Source organism: Epinephelus fuscoguttatus, linkage group LG20 (genome assembly GCF_011397635.1).
Source record: "Epinephelus fuscoguttatus linkage group LG20, E.fuscoguttatus.final_Chr_v1".
Taxonomy (NCBI): Eukaryota; Metazoa; Chordata; class Actinopteri; order Perciformes; family Serranidae; genus Epinephelus; species Epinephelus fuscoguttatus.
This window is the reverse complement of record NC_064771.1, coordinates 33,164,799-33,180,916: the sequence shown is the minus strand read 5'-3', so window position 1 is coordinate 33,180,916 and position 16,118 is coordinate 33,164,799. Positions and strand designations below refer to the sequence as shown.

The following is a 16,118-nucleotide window of genomic DNA, read 5'->3' as shown; positions in this document are numbered from 1 at the left end:
AGCAACGACAGAAGAAATGACCCAAAAAAAATGAAAGAAATTATTAAAAAGAGAAAGTTAAAAACAAACAAACTGGACAAGTGCTTAAAAGTTATATTCTAATAATAATTCTGATATTATTTTAAAATGTAAAAACTAATTATGAATATAGTTTTCCCTTGCTTTTTTCTTGTTTTTTCAAAATGATTTTCTAAATCTATAATTTTTTTGTAATTTGTGTGACATTTCTTTAAAAAAAGGGAAAAGAAAAGTTACAAACAAACAAACAAGAAAATGACCTGGAACATAATGTTAAATATACAATAAAGATAGTTAGATATATTTCTTCCCTAGTTTTTCCTAAGCTTTTTTTTTTTAAATAGTTTTTGATATCTAGAATTTCCTTGCAATTTGTGTAATATTTCTTTTTCATTACCATTTTTTCCCCCATGTTTTTGACAGAAATAGCAACAAATTGCTCCAGGTTTCAAAGGGCTAAATATCAGACAGGTCAGAGTTGCATATAAATTGAGTGGGATATTTATGAGGGCATTTGATTTGAGTTAATTCTGATTTTTATCACAGCAAATGTATGTTTGTGAAATGTATACATTTTCTGGAAATATGATAAGGAAATATGATAAGGTATTTAATTTCAGCCTGTTGCTGGAAAAAGTCAGCTGCACTTCAGAGCTTTCCTTGGGAAAAAGAGCTTGTAACTATCCCCGCTACTCAGTCTATTTATCAACTTTGCTACTGAAAAGCTATTTGACCACGCTACTGAGAAATGTAGTTAAGTTAGTAACGTTGCTACATGAAGTGACGCTACTGCCCAATACAGAATTTGTCCTTGATCTCAAGGAGGCCAAAATATTGTCCAGATTTTCAGGAGAAGAAGCTCCGATTGACTGAACTGTTGGGCATCTTGTGCACTAATGCCAATTGCATGGGTTGACCAGCAGATCCCGCACTGTTCTGAATAACATTCATTCATTAACAACTTACAGAAATAATGCATGCAATAGTCCACCTAACTTCTTATGTTCCCCTACCTCTGTCTCTCTCTGTCAAATAGGCTACACACAAGACACCATGGAATGTAGTCCCCTGTAGAGTAATGAGCCCATTCAAACTTTATTTATTGTAATTATGTTTTATTATTTGGAAAAGTAATTACGTAGCTACATGTCTAATTACTGTCAAAAGTAGTGGAATTATTCCCAACACTGCTGTCCAAAATGGTTTAATACACGCAGATATCCTGAGGTAATATCGACCTCTGTATTAACAGTAAAAGCACAATGTGTACATCTCCTTTTATCACTCAGTAGGAGAAACATATTTGAATATATTGCATGTGAACAGCACAACAAAGTGTTTATGAGCCATCCTTAGTTCAGGTTGGTGCCCACATCAGTTTCCCTATATCCCCTCTTTGGGACCAGCTCAGTGTCCAGTTTGGGAAACACCTGTACAGACAGCAGACCCTGTCACCTTCTGTCTGTGCACACCCAGCTGGGGCTTCAGGAACACCCCTCCCATCATGTAAACCATTGTTGACCAGGAGCTATTGTACATGTGGGTTAAGTGGGAAGCTCGCTGTGTTGGCCCACGTAGGGGGAGAGGTCTCAGACAAAGACCTCCGATTGACATCTGAACAATGGAGCGGGCACACAGCAGCCTCCTGACTGAGGGGAGGGGGGGCACAATGGGCCTTTTTCTGTAGCTGCAGCATGTTGGCTGCTCAGAGAAATTACGGTGGACCTGCTTATTCTATGCAGTGTGAAGTGTGCATGCTACAAAGATGGGTCTTTTGCATTCATTATGAGCTCTTCTTCCAGGCGGGTGTGGTTTCAATGTGTTCTTTAAACAGCTGCATAACTCTTCAAGTGATTAGCTGTGATCTTCCAAACTTCAGTGAATATTGTTTCTCTTCTTGATGTTAGAAACTAGCTTTGTTTTAAACCGAAGCATTTTATTCTGCATCTTTATCCCACCATGCTCTGGCAGTCCCTCCCTGTCCAGGACCCATGAGCATCCCATGTCATTGTCAAGCCAGTCGTGCCAGTTTGTACATGGCCTGACACACAGCATGAATGCTCACATACAAATCTAAACACACACAGATGAGCTAATCTGAGCACATACAGTGCTGCACAGTGTTGGGGACATACAGTGGTGGTAAAACATTGTTGTTTCTATCTACTGTTTGAATATACACTAATTCTGCATATAACCTGGAGGTTTAGGAAACACTGATAAACAACATCAGTGTCACGGACATTCGTCAGCAGCCTCACCCTAAATGTTTTGTTTGGTGCCGAAGGCCTTTTAGGTTGACAGATATTGCGCTCACTGCACAACACTCTAGATTTATTGTCCTAACAAGAAGTCAGCATTTTAATTTTAAGAAATAATATCTCCGTATCTGGCACGACTTTAAGCAAATAACAGTGCTTGATTGATTTCATCTGGCAGCTGCTTTAAAGCCACAATCACAAATGCGTATTGATCCACAGGGCTGTTAGGATTGTTTTGGAATAATATGGTTTTGGCCTTGTTTGTGAGGCAGCGGCAGAGGTTTGGCAGCTGTGAAGAAAGAGGCCATTCTTCTGTGGAGAGAAACTGGGATCCTCGGCTGCTTTGGAGAGGAAGGAAGTCAGGCATGCGGCCTGGGGCAGGGAGAGAGGGAGAGAGGGAGAGATTGCGTGACGGATAGAGCTACAGCATATCTCCAATCTCTAAAAGTATGTGGACACCAGGATATTACAGCAATGTCATAGTGATAGTAGGGTTGTCAAGGGGTTAAAAAAATGTATCTAATTAATCACATCCTCTGTGGCATACATGAACTTATGCTGTGAAAGTATTTAAAAATTTTTCAATTCAAATGAATTTTGGCAGATGTGTCGTATCGCTACTGGATCTTGGACACAGTTGTCCCCCCTGTCCTCTACCACTGAAACTGGTCTGCTGTCCATTGCAGTCCATTTTGCAAGGAAGTTAGGTCGTCGGTCACAGGTAGACTGACTCAGCTTGCGTCTGAACACCTGGTTGAGCTGGGAGTTTTTTTTAAATGTAAATGTTCCATTCGCAGGGCCGAGCAGCGTCGTCTCCTCTGCCCCCATCATGTGACAAAGCCACTGTGGCCTTCATTGTTGAACTGCATCAAAGGGCACCACTGAGCGCAATGAATCAGCGTTCATTTTTTAATGCGTTATTGTTTTCTGTGATTAATTTAAATTAACGCATCATTTTGACAACTCTAAATAAGGAACACTTTAGTCAAAAAAACGTTATTTCTATTTGCAGTATTGTGCATAATGAGGAAAGCCTGAGGCAGAGAGAACAAACCTCCCTGCCCTTCCATGCGCCTACACGGAAAGCCTAACTGTACATTCACACCAGAAGCTTCCAAAGAGGCAAAGTCTATCGTGGACGCCCAAGAAGCACGACTGTCAAAAATATTCGTGGCAGCTTTGGTCGCTCTAGTCGCTCATCGCGAATCATTGAACCTTCGATCGTGCTTGTCAATTTAAAGGAGGCGCAAAGCGGACTACTGGCTTGAAAGCCATGTAGTTGCTGTTTGCTGTTGTCCAGTCAAAAAGATATTGGATGGAGTTGAGGCTCTGCGCAGACCTGTCAAGTTCTTTCACACCAAACTGGGGAGATCATTTCTTTATGTAGCTGGCTTTGTGGATGGGGGCATTGTTATATTGAAACAGGAAGGGGACAAACACAAAACTGTTGTCACAAAGCTGGAAGAACACGATTGTCTAACATGTCCTTGTGTGCTGTAACATTAAGAGAAACACATATGGAAAGTGAGGGAGTGGGAGAGAAACTTTTATTATATTGACTTCTTCATTGACAGGGACAGAACGTGTGAGAACAAACATCTGTCAGATTGTAACATGCAAATTGTCCCCTTGGACAGATGGGACACATAGATTCAGTGTTGAATCATTTATGGCTTATGTCAGCAGTTTTAGTACCTAATAAACATATTTACAATGGCTGATGTTTATCTTGTGATAAAGTAAAAGTCCGAAGTCACAAATTAACATTTTATACTGTTAATAAGGGTAATTATTTACTTTTATATACTTACTTTCCGAGTTTCCTGCATGATGGATGTCCCTGTTCAGCTTTTGTTTTGTCTCTAAGCTGCTTTGATTGTCATTGATTCCATACTTGTGCCTTCAGTTTCTGCTGGGACAGGGGTGTAAAACTGATTTTAGTTCATGGGCAACATACAGGCCGATTTGATCTCAAGTCACGTGCGCAGATGGCACTGGGGACGGAGGGGACATGTCCCCCCCAGATTTATAGTGACCCTGATCCGTCCCCCCCACTGCCCCCCCTACACAATGGTAAAAAATAGGATCAATGTTGCGTTAGTTAGGCTAACTTACATTGCAGCACAAAGTTGAAATGGCAGCAGCGGTAGCCTTGTCAGTGATCAATCCACATTACACCGATTCAAGGAGGGGAAGGGCTGGAGCAGATCCTTGCTCAGTTGGGAAAGCAAGGTGTTCAATTTTCCACGTAATTGTCGGTAAATAACACTGCACAGCTAATCCATTGATAGCCCGGTGTTTGTGCTACGACTAATGGTGCATTCAGTTGTACTTGTAAGTTGGAGTTTCGAAGTCCGAAAAGCATTGAAATCTAGCATCTACAAGCATAAACATTGGGTTTTTCGTTTCATTTCATTAACTGTTCATTTTTTTTCAAATTCCATGTTCCATGTCCCAGTTCGCGCTCAGTTGGGAGGTTACGTTGTTCGGAGCTCCGAGTTCCGACTTCCAATGTAAATGTAACGCACCATAAGGCACGGGGGTCCTAAGAGGAGCTGGTAGCTGTGCCTGTGCCTGTAGCGGTAACCATAGTGATCATATACAACTGTCTAATGAATGAGCTGGTGATTTTTCTGCCACATGAAGCCAGAGAAGAAAGAAAAATGGTCACAGCGTTTTTTTTTTTCAAGAACCAAAAGATGTAAATATCCGATGCCTGTTGCCTGTTGACTTTCCCAGATGTGGCAAGTATTTGTTTTGTAATGTTGAGTAGCTAGTCGGACAATAATAAGAAGGCATTTGAACTTACCTGAAGTAGGCTAAATGTAAAATAACAGCATCTAGATTTTAGGTGAATATCTTTAATGTTGTTATTTCTATGTATAATGATATTTTAGTAAGCAGCAACAGTTTGATCATGTATGGCTAGTATTCATCAGGTAGGCCTTTGTTTACCAATGTTCATTCAGTCAGAAAACTCAAGATTCTAATGTTTATTGCAGCTTCAGTATGTGTGTGTATATCTATCTATCTATCTATCTATATATATATACATACATATATATAGATAGATAGATAGATAGATAGATAGATAGATAGATAGATAGATAGATAGATATGTATATAAAAATCCCATCTGCGCCACTGTCTCAAGTGGATCAGACCTGTAGAATCATGGCATGATAACCTACTGTATGAATTACAACACCTCCAAATGTTTCCTTTTCTTTTAGTGTGAAGAAGTTAATTCGGAAAACATTCATGCTTTTACAAAACAAAAGTGAACTGCCTGAGATATCTTGAGAAAATGAAGTGCAATCTCAACAATATGTGTGCATACATTTCCACTTCTGTGTAGTGATGCTGGCATCAAAGTGGAGGCTCATGAGGCGTTCCACCTGAGTGGACCCACAAACACCTCCGACTTTACAGAGGGGGCACAGAATGATCACATCGGGACACACACATGAAAAAAGAAACAAGAAGTTTGCTGATCATCATCTGTGATCCTCATTATTTGAAACTTTGGCCATGTTTACTTTAACCATTGCACCACTCCGTATCTGCTGCCGTTAGTCATTTGCACTACGTACATCACGTACATCCCATAGGCTGCTCTAATATGCACCTTGAGCACTTTGATTGTACATAGGTTTAGAATATCTTCTAGAGTGTCTTGTCTTCTGGTTAAACTGCTTATTTTTATTTTACTTGTATATATTGTTTCTATTGTATTATTATTATTATTCCAATTTAGCTTTTTTTTAGCTTTTAAATGGTATAACATTAGTACTAAGCGAGAGGGAACCCGCATTTCGAGTCTCTGTATGTCCTGCACATATAGCAAATTGACAATAAAAACCTTTTGAACTTTTGAACTTCAATATAAACATCCGATAATGTACATTATATATTTGACAGAAAATAAGGAAGAGCATAATAGGTCTCATATCTGACTGTACCAAAACCAGGATGGTATTAGTTCTCAGAAGTTCGGTTGTACCTTTAATGACAAATGAATGAATGACTTTATTTCCTGCAAAACAAAAAACAAAACATAAACAGCTCATAAAGGAGTAGGAAGAAGTGAACATTTATGTCAGTTTGACCAAGTCCTTGAATTTCAGTGCACGTGACTTTACAAACGGTGTGTTTGTGTGCTCCCTGTATCCAACGTTATGTACATTTCACTGTAGGCACTGTATCTCCAAATTTTTAGGCATAAAAAAAGGCTTTGGTTCATCATTTAAAGTAAGAAGTCCAAAATATTCTTTAAACTGAACCTGGGTGGAGTTGTTTGTTTTCATTCCATGTATAAATGCCTATAAACAAAGGAAGTGAAAGTGTTGCTGCAGAGCTCCAGTGTTGTTTTACTTCCTTGAACACAGTAATGCCTCAGAAATGCAGTAATTCAGAGTATTTCTGGAGTCATAATTTCGATAAATGATCAAAGACAAAGACAAAGACAAATTCTGATATCCGATGATATTTCTAAATCGCCCATTCTGTGTGTCCTCAGGTTTGAGAAGGGGAGGATCTACAGCTACATCGGAGAGGTGGTGGTGTCCGTCAATCCTTACCGTGCCATGAACATCTATGGCCGCGACACCATAGAGCAGTACAAGGGCCGCGAGCTGTACGAGAGGCCGCCCCACCTCTTCGCCATCGCCGACGCTGCCTACAAAGCCATGAAGAGGAGGAACAAAGACACTTGTATTGTCATCTCAGGTAACATGGGAAGCCCCCCGCATGGGCCACACAAAGAAACAGCACCACAGCATGTTTTAGTCTCTTTTTATGCACTGTGTATCTCACATACAAGTTAGGGTTCATATGTTTTCTGTGCATTTTTTGTCTTATTTCCTTTTAATGTAAATCTAAAGTCCAGATGTAATAATCATTTTTGTCCTGTGATACTCAGATGTTTTGTCCCCTGAGAGATGTTCTGGAGGAGAAAGACAAATATTGATGTAGTCGCTGTTAAGTTAATAAAGGCAATTCACCTTATGTTTTCTAAAACAAATATTTCATGTGGTCACAAGCTGTGTAACAGCATGGAGACACCACACAGAGGATGAAGCACCACTCAGTGGTCAGAGGAGGAACTGAGCCTCTCAACACCCTCAGATCATCATCATGAATCCAAACATAGACAGAAATAATGTACCTAAAAAAAATGTTTTAAATACTGCGATGGACTGAAATATTTTTGTGCCGCACAGTGTAGATTTTAAAATGAAAATGAGAAACTTCAGGGTTCTTTGTCCACAGTCTACCAACTTTTAATATAGTAATGATAATTATAATACTTTTTTTTTTTTTTTTTAAAGCACCTTTTTAAAACAGAGTTACAGAGTGTTTTACATTTCAATAATTAAAACAGAGAAGACAGGGAAACAACAACTTTTAAAAAAACTGATTAAAACACTTTGGTATAGCAAGCTCCCGCCACACTGACAACACGTGTTTTGGTCATGCACCAGGCTATAAAACTTTTAGAAATCTATCTTTGAGACATTCTTTAAAATATCTGTGAAAACATTAGACTCATCCCTATTGATTTCACTTAGGCTACCCGCTCCCTGGTTGCGGCAATTTGCGATGCTGGCCAGCTCCTCATAAGGACCAGCTCCAGTCCCTGATTAGCTGACCGACCAATTTCACAATACATGATGCATTTCCTGCCGTAAAGCAGATTTTTTCTGTGAAATTTCGGCGCCGGTGGCAGAAGCTTATTGCACAACCACTAAGTAACCTATGTAAACACTGATAGTCTGATTTTACTGTGGCCACTACCCTGTGCAGCCCACATTATTTTCATAATGATATATTTAGGAAAAGATGCTATCTGTTGCCTCTTTAACTTTGTCTTCTACCATTGTGCTCCTGACTCAACTATCTCATGCCCAGCTCCTCATAAGGACCAGCTCCAGTCCTCTTTAATTTATTGCTATCTGCATTTTACTTTTCTCTATCTGGCATTTATGTATATGTGAAACTGGGGCAGGGGAGATTTGGTTTAATTGTTCTGTGTTTAAGTTTACCACTTTCTTACATTTGAAAATAAAAAACACTTTGGTATATAAAAACATAGGAAATAAAAGACAGTTTAAATGAACTTAAAAACTCAAGTAAAATCAGGAAAGACAAGTTTTCCTCAGGCAGATTGTTCCAGAGCCTCGGGGCACTGACAGCTTTGTCCCCTTTAGTTTTCAGCTGAGCCTCTGGAGCAGACAAAGACCTCTGCCAGAGGATCTCAAAGTACGTCCTGGTGTGTACTAAGAGGTCAGAGATATAGCTGGGAGAGATCATGAAGAGCCTTAAAAGTAATCAGTAAAATTCATTCATTCTCCATAACCGTTTATCCTATTCGGGGTCGCTGGAGCCTATCTCAGCTGACACTGGGTGAGAGGCAGGGTGCACCCTGGACAGGTCACCAGACTATCACAGGGCTGACACATAGAGACAGACAACCGTTCACACTCACATTCACACCTATGGACAATTTAGAGTCACCAGTTAACCTGCATGTCTTTGGACTGTGGGAGGAAGCTGGAGCGCCTGGAGGAAACCCACACTGACACGGGGAGAACATACAAACTCCACACAGAAGTGCTCACCCTGTGTTGTGCCAGGAACCCTCTTGCTGTGCGGCAACAGTGCCAACCACTGCACCACCGTGCCGCTATTATATAACGTACTGGGAGCCAGTGTAAAGAGGCTCAAACTGGAGTGATGTGACCGTGTCAGCTGAATTCTGTACAGTCTGATTCAGGCAATAAAAGAGGCTGTTGTTCTTGTTGTTTAAATAATCTGAGCTTTGGTGGTTTGACAGCCTCAAAATTGTAGACACCAGAATATGAAGTGTTATATTTAAGGACTCATTGCACTGTGTGTGTTTTCTTGCAGGGGAAAGTGGAGCAGGAAAGACAGAAGCCAGCAAGTATATAATGCAATACATTGCTGCTATCACCAATCCCAATCAGAGGGCTGAGGTGGAGAGGTGAGCTGCTTTTATTTACTCTGTTATTAAATGTGAACACAGAAGTTGTGCGTGTGTTTGGTGTGGTGGTGACTAACCTGCAAATATTATCAGATAGGGAGGGTGGGAGGAGTTTTCTGTGGTTCTGAGTGTGCAGTTGTTTTGCATCGTCACTCCTGCTGCACAAACAACATGTTATTCAGACGTTACACAGACATGTGTTTTGTCTATCCAAATGAGATGCCCAGATATACAAAATATTTTCCACCGTAACGTAAATGTCTGTTTTAGTTGCTGACACAGCTACAGGAGCTTCGTAGTTCATTATTAGTTTGTATTTTCTAGGTCACCTTTTTTATCTTATCGTAGCTATTGTAGTTAGCAGTAAGTCATTGTCATGTTCCAGGGATTAATACTGCCCGTAGTCAAAGTGTCGTAGATCATAGTGAGATATTTACAGGTCAATGAGGCTTTCGACCATATCATGATATGATAACAAATGAACAGCCCCACCCACCACAGCAGAGGAGAGGCCAAACCACATTACAGAATGGTTATATTTAAGTGTGTTGAAATCAATTAGACAGATTTTAGGAAGAAAGCAACAAATAAACTTTGATTTAAAGTAAACAAAATGTAGGCCAGAGATAAAGATTTGTGCAGGAAAACGTTTAAGGTCAACTTTCAATACAAAGTGCTGCCCAAACATTTGAACATATAAATAATCTACTAAGTGCAAGTGTACACACATTAAATACACATTAAACACCAGGGAGGACAAAGTAGTGTAGAATATAATTTAATAAAATGTAGGTCATTATGATCTAATTTGGGTCACATACCAATTTTAATTCTCCATGAGATAAGAGTATGTGTAGCCTATGACATTTCATCAAGCTATACGAAATATTAAGGTATTTATGTAAGCGGTGAGTCCACTTCATTCCACAAGCTCTCTTGGCATTTGTAGTCTAATGAATAAACAAAATAAATTCACAAAATGTCAGGCAAGGAGATATTCTATACCTATTTTCCTTATTAAACTAAAAAATATAATTGTGCACCTTCTGAAATTAAGTTTTTCTCTCTCAACAAACTAAGACTAGCTAAAACAAATTTCATTCAAACTTGACAGAGACAAACAAAAACTGAATTACCAGCTCTGGTTTGTTCAAAATAAGCTTTTAACACCCAGTGTCAGATGTGAAAATATGTTGTTTTCCGCTGGTGTCTCTTTCTGCTTTTGCACACAGTGTGGTTTTGCCAAGTAGGACATGCTCCAGGATCAACATCCCAAATGCTTTCCATGACAAACATTGCCATCAACCCATCACAGCCCTGTGACATCATCAGTGGGCTGCTCAAAATTACTATGTGCTTCTTCAGAGCTAAGCTAGTTTTCCAAATTAAAATTTATACAATTGAACAAAATCCTTAGGAACTCTGAACCAAACCCTAACATGCTACTGCAGGGCTAGCGAGTTAGCCTGCAAACTCCGTAGGCTATGCTAACAAATAAGCTCACGAATAAGCTAAGGTATTGTTCATTAACATTAAGAGTAAGGATAATGTCATTTTGCAGTTGCAAAGACCTGTGATGGATACGCCTTCCCTCCTTTTTAATAGCCTATTCCAAACTGGGTTTTTTTGCAAGATTGCAGTACTCGTATTGATCCAGACCCATTACTGCCAACTTGACCCTGGATAATTTGTTTGTTGATCCAGAACCTTCATCTTTATCCTGTATAATTTGTTTGATCCAGGGACATAATTGCCATGTTGTTCCTGGATAGGGTTGCATATTGATCCAGGACCATCACTGCTATGTTGATGTTGACATTAACAAATTATTCAGAATCAGATGAAGCTAACTCGCTAATATCCTCATCCAAGTTTACTCATTAGCATAGGCTACCTAGTTAGCGGACTAACTCGCTAACCCTGCAGTAGCTTACAGTGTTTATGTTCAGTGTTACTGAGGATTTTGTTCAAATGTACTAACTTCAATTTGGAAAGCTAGCACAAAGGAATTTTTAGCACACTGATGATGTCACAGGGCTATGATTGGTTGATTGCAATGTTGGTCCTGGAACACATTTGGGATGTTGATCCAGAAGCATGTCCTATTTTTTTATACCATGTTGTGCCTACTGTTGCTGGCCAGCTGTTTACAGTCCTGTAAAGTTATCGATACCGATCGCAGTCGCCATGTTTGTCAGCTTAGCTGCTTGTTCCACCAGTAGAGACTGACCTCTGGTGGTGTGTGCTGTGCACTACATCAACACAAAATGTGTGGCTTAGCGTGTGACGTAAACAGTGACGTGGAAGGGAATCTGACTGTGAATGGCCTCTTCGTTTGCGAGGGCAAGGAGGGCGCACAATTCCTTGTCTCCCCAGTTGCTCATCTTTACAGTGTCTATCAGGTTTGCGTTTCCTTCTTGCTGCTAGCTGCTCGCTAATTCCTGCTATCAGCTGTTTCCTGTTTATCCACTGTCAGTGGGTCGCACGTGCGGCGTCATCAACAGCTCCTCCCACAAGTCTTCAACAGCCCCTCCTGTTGCGGAAGGCCGACTCGGTCTGTTTAAACTAAAAGGGTTCGGCCAATATGTCTACCCTACGAGGCGAAAAATTGGGCACCTCGGATCAACTCGCCAATCTGCCTCTGTGTGTCTAAACGCTTGCAGCTGGCCAGGAAAACAGCCCAACATTCACGGAAAATCTGGCAGTGTAAAAGGGGCTATAGACAGAGAAGCATCTGTATTTCCGACAGTATTGAAAATCATAACGTCTGAATTTCTACATTCCCCGGTATACTGTAATTCTGTGATACTGTCCAAGCAAATACAGAATATTATGGCATTGTATATTTTTATATTTCAGCCCTTGCAGTGTCAGAGTTCATTCCCATACCTCTTTGAAACAAAAATTCAATTTTAAATGTACTTTTCTGTCTCACGCAGGTGGATTTTGGGACCACCATATTATAACCTTAAACTTTACACAATGAAAAGCTGTAATCTAAGTTCAAGAGTCTGAGAGATTAGATAGGATTGTTTGAATGGTATCTGTAGACATCAAGTTATAAAAGTTGGTGTTTTAAAGGTCACATTTTTAAGCAAAACAGCGCCTTGTTACACTAGTTATTCACAAAACAAGTTTTAAATGATAAATTGACACTGCAGTGAGAATGTAGCAGGAGGGACACTGTGTGAGAGCGGCAGTGGAGTCCCATATAGACATGGTTTACAATGAGGCAGACCAGCTCAGTAATATCCCGTCCTGACTGCTCCCTGCAGATTACTGTCTCTTATCTGTGTGAGGTCTGTATCGGCTATGATTTCCCCTCTTCCTGTTGTGTTGTTAGTGGGTGTCAGGGGAAACTTTTGGCACCGCTTGTTAATGGAAACACATATTGATGAACTCCAACTGTGTCTGGTCAAACGCTGACTTGGAGGGGTGACCAGTCTGAGAGGACACGTCTGTCTCTGGTCTGGTCAGGGTTTGCACATGTGGTTCTGTTTTCAAAGTGCTGTGTGTTTATTTATATTTAAACCTGCATTATTTTTATTTTGGCCATTTGGGGCACAAGTAGTGATCGATCTGCAAGTCATGATTGATTAGAATATAAAGTAGTAGTAGTAGTATGAAGTATAAGGCTGGTTGCACTCAGAGGACATATCTGTACCTGTAATTTCGTCCTGTCGTCCCACAGGGTGAAAAACATGCTGCTTAAATCCAACTGTGTCTTGGAGGCCTTTGGGAACGCCAAGACAAACCGCAATGACAACTCCAGCCGCTTCGGCAAATACATGGACATCAACTTTGACTTCAAGGGAGATCCCATCGGAGGCCACATCAATAACTACCTGCTGGAAAAGGTAAAGGCGCGTCAGCTAACGAAGGGTCGTCGAACCTATTACCTGGTCGTAGTGAAGTCAAGAATGTTGTTAACTCTGCTGTTCCACTTTTGTTGTCCACAGTCCAGGGTGATTTTCCAACAGGAAGGAGAGAGGAGCTTTCATTCATTCTACCAGGTAAATGTGTATGTGCACCTGTGTGTTTGCATGTGAAGAGAGAGTATGTATGTGTGTGCATGCAGTCGTTCATTGTGTCTGTTAAACATGTGAAAGACTGGCTTCACTGGCAGGAATATGAATCCATGCAGCATCAAAAGGCCTTTTGTTTCTACATGTAGGAGTTTAGGGAGTTGAGAATGAGGCCACAGTTTGTATTGGACGTGCAGATGCATTAGATTTAAACACGATGAGCATGCTAATAACTCAAGCTGTGGTGTGTACATTATGTTAAGATGTTAGAAGTTACACTTGGTGGTAGTTTGACTTGTATAATGTCTTTGTATTGATGCAAAACACAAAGGTACTGTATGACATGTGTGTGTATTTTTGTTCCTCCACTAGCTGCTTAGAGGAGGTCCAGATTCCCTCTTACGCTCTCTTCACATCCAGAAGGATCCGACGGCCTACAACTACATCAAAGTTGGAGGCCAAATTAAGGTGGTTCTTTCAATTCATTTTACATGCAAACAGAGGTAGCAGAGATAAATACAATCAAACGCACGATTGTTTCTTCACCAGGGTACGAGTGTGAGGTATTGCCTCTAGAGAAGGTATTTCAGTTATCGTCATCTCTGTGTTACTGTACAGAGGAGTGTTTTCTATGTGGACCTCTGCTGTGGGCCGTCATCTTTGCACAGGCTTAATGAGTAGGAACAAAACCACTTGACAGCAGCAAACAGCCTGATGTCATGGAACACAACGCAACCAAACAGCTGAGGCGGCGGTTTGTACACTGTGTGCCTCAGCGGCTCCTATTTTTGTAACGAAACATCACAGTTCAGCAGCAGTTTGTAATTTAATTAACCGTGGGAATTTGATATCCCGGCTGCATTAATTGGGTGAGAAAGGGAAAGGCTGTGACTGCGGGACAAAACACCCGAGAACTGTAGTTTATCCACATTTATATTTGTCTCAGCAGGAAAAATCAACCAATGGTCCAACGCAATTAACTTTAGCAATGTTTACTTTCACTGATTTGTTGTCGTCCTTCTCCAGCATCTCTCTTTTCTTTCCTTCTAGTCTTCCATCAATGATGGAGCTGATTTCAAAGCTGTAGCCGATGCCATGAAAGTGATCGGTTTCACAGGGGATGAGATTCAGACCGTTTACAAGATCGTGGCCACCATCCTACATCTGGTAATACCCGATAATATCAAAATCCCTGCTTGTTTACTTGTGCCAGCTGTGTCCCAGTTTGGGAGATACTGTGTATACACTGTAGGCAGTGAGCACCATATTGGCAAAGTGGACCAATGTCCTTGCCAAGATAGAGAGTGTGAGGATTAGAAAATGCACCTGTGTGTACTTTGTTGTTTCTTTTTGCCACTGAGTACTGAGTCCAATGTAAAAGCAGCAGCAGAATGTTTTGTAACTGTTTATTTGACAGGTCTATAGTTTCCTGATAATTTCCAGACAAGTTTCATGTGAAGAATTGTGTAGACTGGTACCAATTACAGGGAAAACAGAGACTAAGTTCCAACACAGTACCATCTCTGCTAGGTGTAAGGGTTGGGTGCTCATCTTGCAAACTACTGGACCAATCAGCCTTATGTGTGTGTGCATAATTATGACTGTATGCTCAAGCACCTTTGAGGGTTGCGGAGATTCACAATCCGTTTTATTGACAGTATTATACCGTCATTGGCTGCTGACTCCTCGCTCCTCTCAACCAGCCACAAGGCCACAAGTCCTCAACAACATCACATAGTAAAAGTATAGAGAAGAAGGCAATTAAAGTTTGTGTAAAGCAGCAAAAAATGTCTGTTTTAAGTTTGTCACATCACAGAAATATGTGTCATTAATCACTGAGCCAAATTTGAAAGATTAAAAAAATAGCTAAGTATATAAAAGTAGCTCTCAAAATCATGGAAAAACAAGCACTTCTCTCTGCTGTGAAACACTGGGGGCATGTCTGGAGGGGTATGTCTGCAGCCTCTTGTCTCATGACTCCAGGCTGCAGCCATTCAGTCCACGCCCACTCGCAGGAGGGAAGCACCCTCTGTGTACTGTACATGAACGTAACCCCGCACCTGCAGCCGGCGGAATGGGAGGATGTAATCCAGAGAGGGAGAGTGTCGGTTCAGCTCCACTGACTGAAAATATTTTTTCCAGCGGATGTCTTAGTTACAACATGATTGAGCTAACTGGAGTAGTTTCATGTCGTATCTGACAACAGGAGGCTTTTAACAGATGACGTCCTGATGTTAGCTTTGCTGCTGCTGTTAGCTGTCCCTGTCAGTTGCAGCCTGCTGCTTTCTAGACCTCGTGATTTCCCAAAACTGAATAAATACCACACATACCAACACAAAACTGCTTTGCTAGCTCAATCATGTTGTAACTAAGACATCTGCTGGGGGAAAATATGAGGAATACTTTTATGACCTATTCAATGTGTTTAGAAGAAAATAGCAGAATTTGCTTTACACAGACTTTAAAGGCAATTAGCTAGGAATCCTTACCATCTGTTGTAGGCCACATTTTGGCCTTCGTCGTGGCTCAGAAACTGACATCCATAGGAAAGTTTGGTCTCATTTTGAACTGGAGACCACAACTTTTGCGTGGGAAATGGCGTACGCCTTGTTCAGGCCTCATTTTGTGCATACGCAATGTTTATAAATGAGACCCCCGCACTTTCCTGAGTACACTTTTCAAGTTTTAGTTAGTACTGTCATGTTTGTAAGATAATGTTGATTTTTAGAGGATATTCTTTGAAATAAGTGCTCTGATTAAACCGAGGTCAACATTCAGCCGGAAGTATGTTTATTTGCTTTCTTGCCAAAA

The 16,118-nt window shown here is 40.7% G+C and overlaps 1 protein-coding gene across 1 annotated transcript in view; it reads left to right on the top strand.

Moving 5' to 3' along the window:
* Window positions 1-16,118, top strand: part of myo1d (myosin 1D) — a 193,458-nt gene that overhangs the window by 32,243 nt on the left and 145,097 nt on the right. The window contains exons 2-7 of the mRNA XM_049564439.1: window positions 6,799-7,007; window positions 9,189-9,282; window positions 12,974-13,139; window positions 13,242-13,295; window positions 13,680-13,775; window positions 14,358-14,474. Coding sequence (XP_049420396.1) covers window positions 6,799-7,007; window positions 9,189-9,282; window positions 12,974-13,139; window positions 13,242-13,295; window positions 13,680-13,775; window positions 14,358-14,474 — 736 coding nt within the window. The remainder of the gene's footprint in view (window positions 1-6,798; window positions 7,008-9,188; window positions 9,283-12,973; window positions 13,140-13,241; window positions 13,296-13,679; window positions 13,776-14,357; window positions 14,475-16,118) is intronic.